The sequence below is a fragment of the Neofelis nebulosa genome, chromosome 16, assembly GCF_028018385.1.
Source record: "Neofelis nebulosa isolate mNeoNeb1 chromosome 16, mNeoNeb1.pri, whole genome shotgun sequence".
NCBI lineage: Eukaryota > Metazoa > Chordata > Mammalia > Carnivora > Felidae > Neofelis > Neofelis nebulosa.
The window spans coordinates 65,386,364-65,388,239 of record NC_080797.1 but is presented as its reverse complement, the minus strand read 5'-3'; the positions used below and the strand labels follow the sequence as shown (position 1 = coordinate 65,388,239).

General features: G+C 40.9%; 1 protein-coding gene across 1 annotated transcript; it reads left to right on the top strand.

Moving 5' to 3' along the window:
* Nucleotides 1-256: 256 nt before the first annotated feature.
* Nucleotides 257-1,247, top strand: LOC131497841 (olfactory receptor 1A1-like). The gene has a single exon (XM_058704457.1). The coding sequence runs from the start codon at nucleotides 257-259 to the stop codon at nucleotides 1,184-1,186; it is 930 nt and encodes a 309-aa protein (XP_058560440.1). The 3' UTR covers nucleotides 1,187-1,247.
* Nucleotides 1,248-1,876: the final 629 nt, after the last annotated feature.

Sequence of the window (1,876 nt, the reverse complement as noted above, 5' to 3'; positions counted from 1 at the left end):
TATGACTAAATGGATAATCTGTTTTTCACATATGTATAATTTTTCCACAAAGCCTAACAAACTTTCTAACACAGAGAAATTAGGTCCAGTGACAAACAGGGATTTTCCCTGCAACGTATTGGCTATCTATGCATTTAGTAAACCCAAGTATAGACACAGCAACCACAGAAGTTAAAAATGTTGGTTTAGAATATCATTACATACAATAAATTTACTAATAATGCTGGATTCCTCTTCCCTTTCTTCTGAAGGATCCATGAGAGGAGATAACCAGTCCTTTGCCCTTGGTTTCATTCTCCTGGGACTTACTGGTCAGCAACAACAGGAAGATTTCTTCTTCATCCTCTTCCTCTTCATTTACCCCATCACATTGATTGGAAACCTGCTCATCATCTTGGCCATTCGCTCTGACATTCACCTTCACAACCCCATGTATTTTTTCCTTGCCAACCTCTCCTTTGTTGACATCTTATTCTCCTCTGTAACCATCCCAAAGATGCTAGCCAACCATGTCTTGGGCAGCAAAGCCATCTCCTTTGGAGGATGTCTAACACAGATGTATTTCATGATTGACATGTCTAACACAGATAGCTATATCCTGGCTGTGATGGCATATGATCGTGCCGTGGCCATCAGCCGCCCACTTCGTTACACAACAATTATGAGCCCACGGACTTGTGTCTTGCTGGTTGTTGGGTCTTGGGTGGTTGGAAACGCCAATGCCCTCCCCCACACTCTGCTCACAGCTAGTCTGTCTTTCTGTGGCAACCAGGAAGTAGCCAACTTCTACTGTGACACTGCCTCTTTACTCAAGCTGTCCTGTTCTGACATTCACTTTAATGTGAAGATGATGTACCTAGGGGTTGGTATTTTCTCTGTGCCATTACTATGCATCATCATCTCCTACGTCCGGGTCTTTTCCACAGTCTTACGGGTTCCATCCACCAAGGGTGTGCTCAAAGCCTTCTCCACCTGTGGCTCCCACCTCACTGTTGTTTCTCTGTATTATGGGACAGTCATGGGCATGTATTTCCGCCCTCTGACTAGTTATAGCCTGAAGGACGCAGTGATAACTGTGATGTACATTGCAGTGACCCCAATGCTAAATCCTTTCATCTACAGTCTGAGAAACCGAGACATGAAGGCGGCCCTGGGAAAACTCTTCAGCAAAAGACTCTCTTCATAACCAAGTGAGGACATACTGAGGAATGCAGTCATCAATTAGGCTGCACTTGAAAATCCAGCTGCAATCCCCTCCCCCTCCAAGAAGCCACTTTTGTTTCCAGCCACTGAAGTCTTATCAGATCTTGTAACAGTTTCATGAGACATCCCATTGAGATTATAGATATGTAGATGTTAGTGTTCCTTTTTCAGAGTTACAGCAAGGGAATATTGGGATCATGTCCCAGCTACGCTACTGACTAGCACTTCATTTCCGTATCTAAATAATAAAAATAAGAATGTCTTCCTTGTCTGTCATAGGGTGTGAGGATAACAGTTCTTCATGCTTTGAAGGTTGTAAGTCCCTATTGAAATGTCTATTGGACTATTGTCAATTGGACTATCATGCTTCATCATCCCTACTTTGCTTGTGAACCTTGAGGGTAAGACCTATCTTAACACATCACTCTATTTCTTCCAATGTTGGTCATTAAAGTGCAACCTATAAATACATGGAGGTGAAATAAAGGAATGCAATTGAATAAATGTAGCCTGATAATGATCAGGTATGATCAGTTTGACATTTGTTCCCATCCATCATATACCTGCTATTTCTGAAAGTTACTTTTGATCCATTTTTTAAATTGTTTTCTTTTCTTTTTTTCTTTTTTTTCTTTCTTTCTTTTTTTTTTTTTTTTTTTTTTTTTTTTTGAGA

Excerpts from the sequence above, each read along its gene's own strand:
- LOC131497841 (XM_058704457.1), top strand. The coding sequence starts at position 257 with ATGAGAGGAGATAACCAGTCCTTTGCCCTTGGTTTCATTCTCCTGGGA.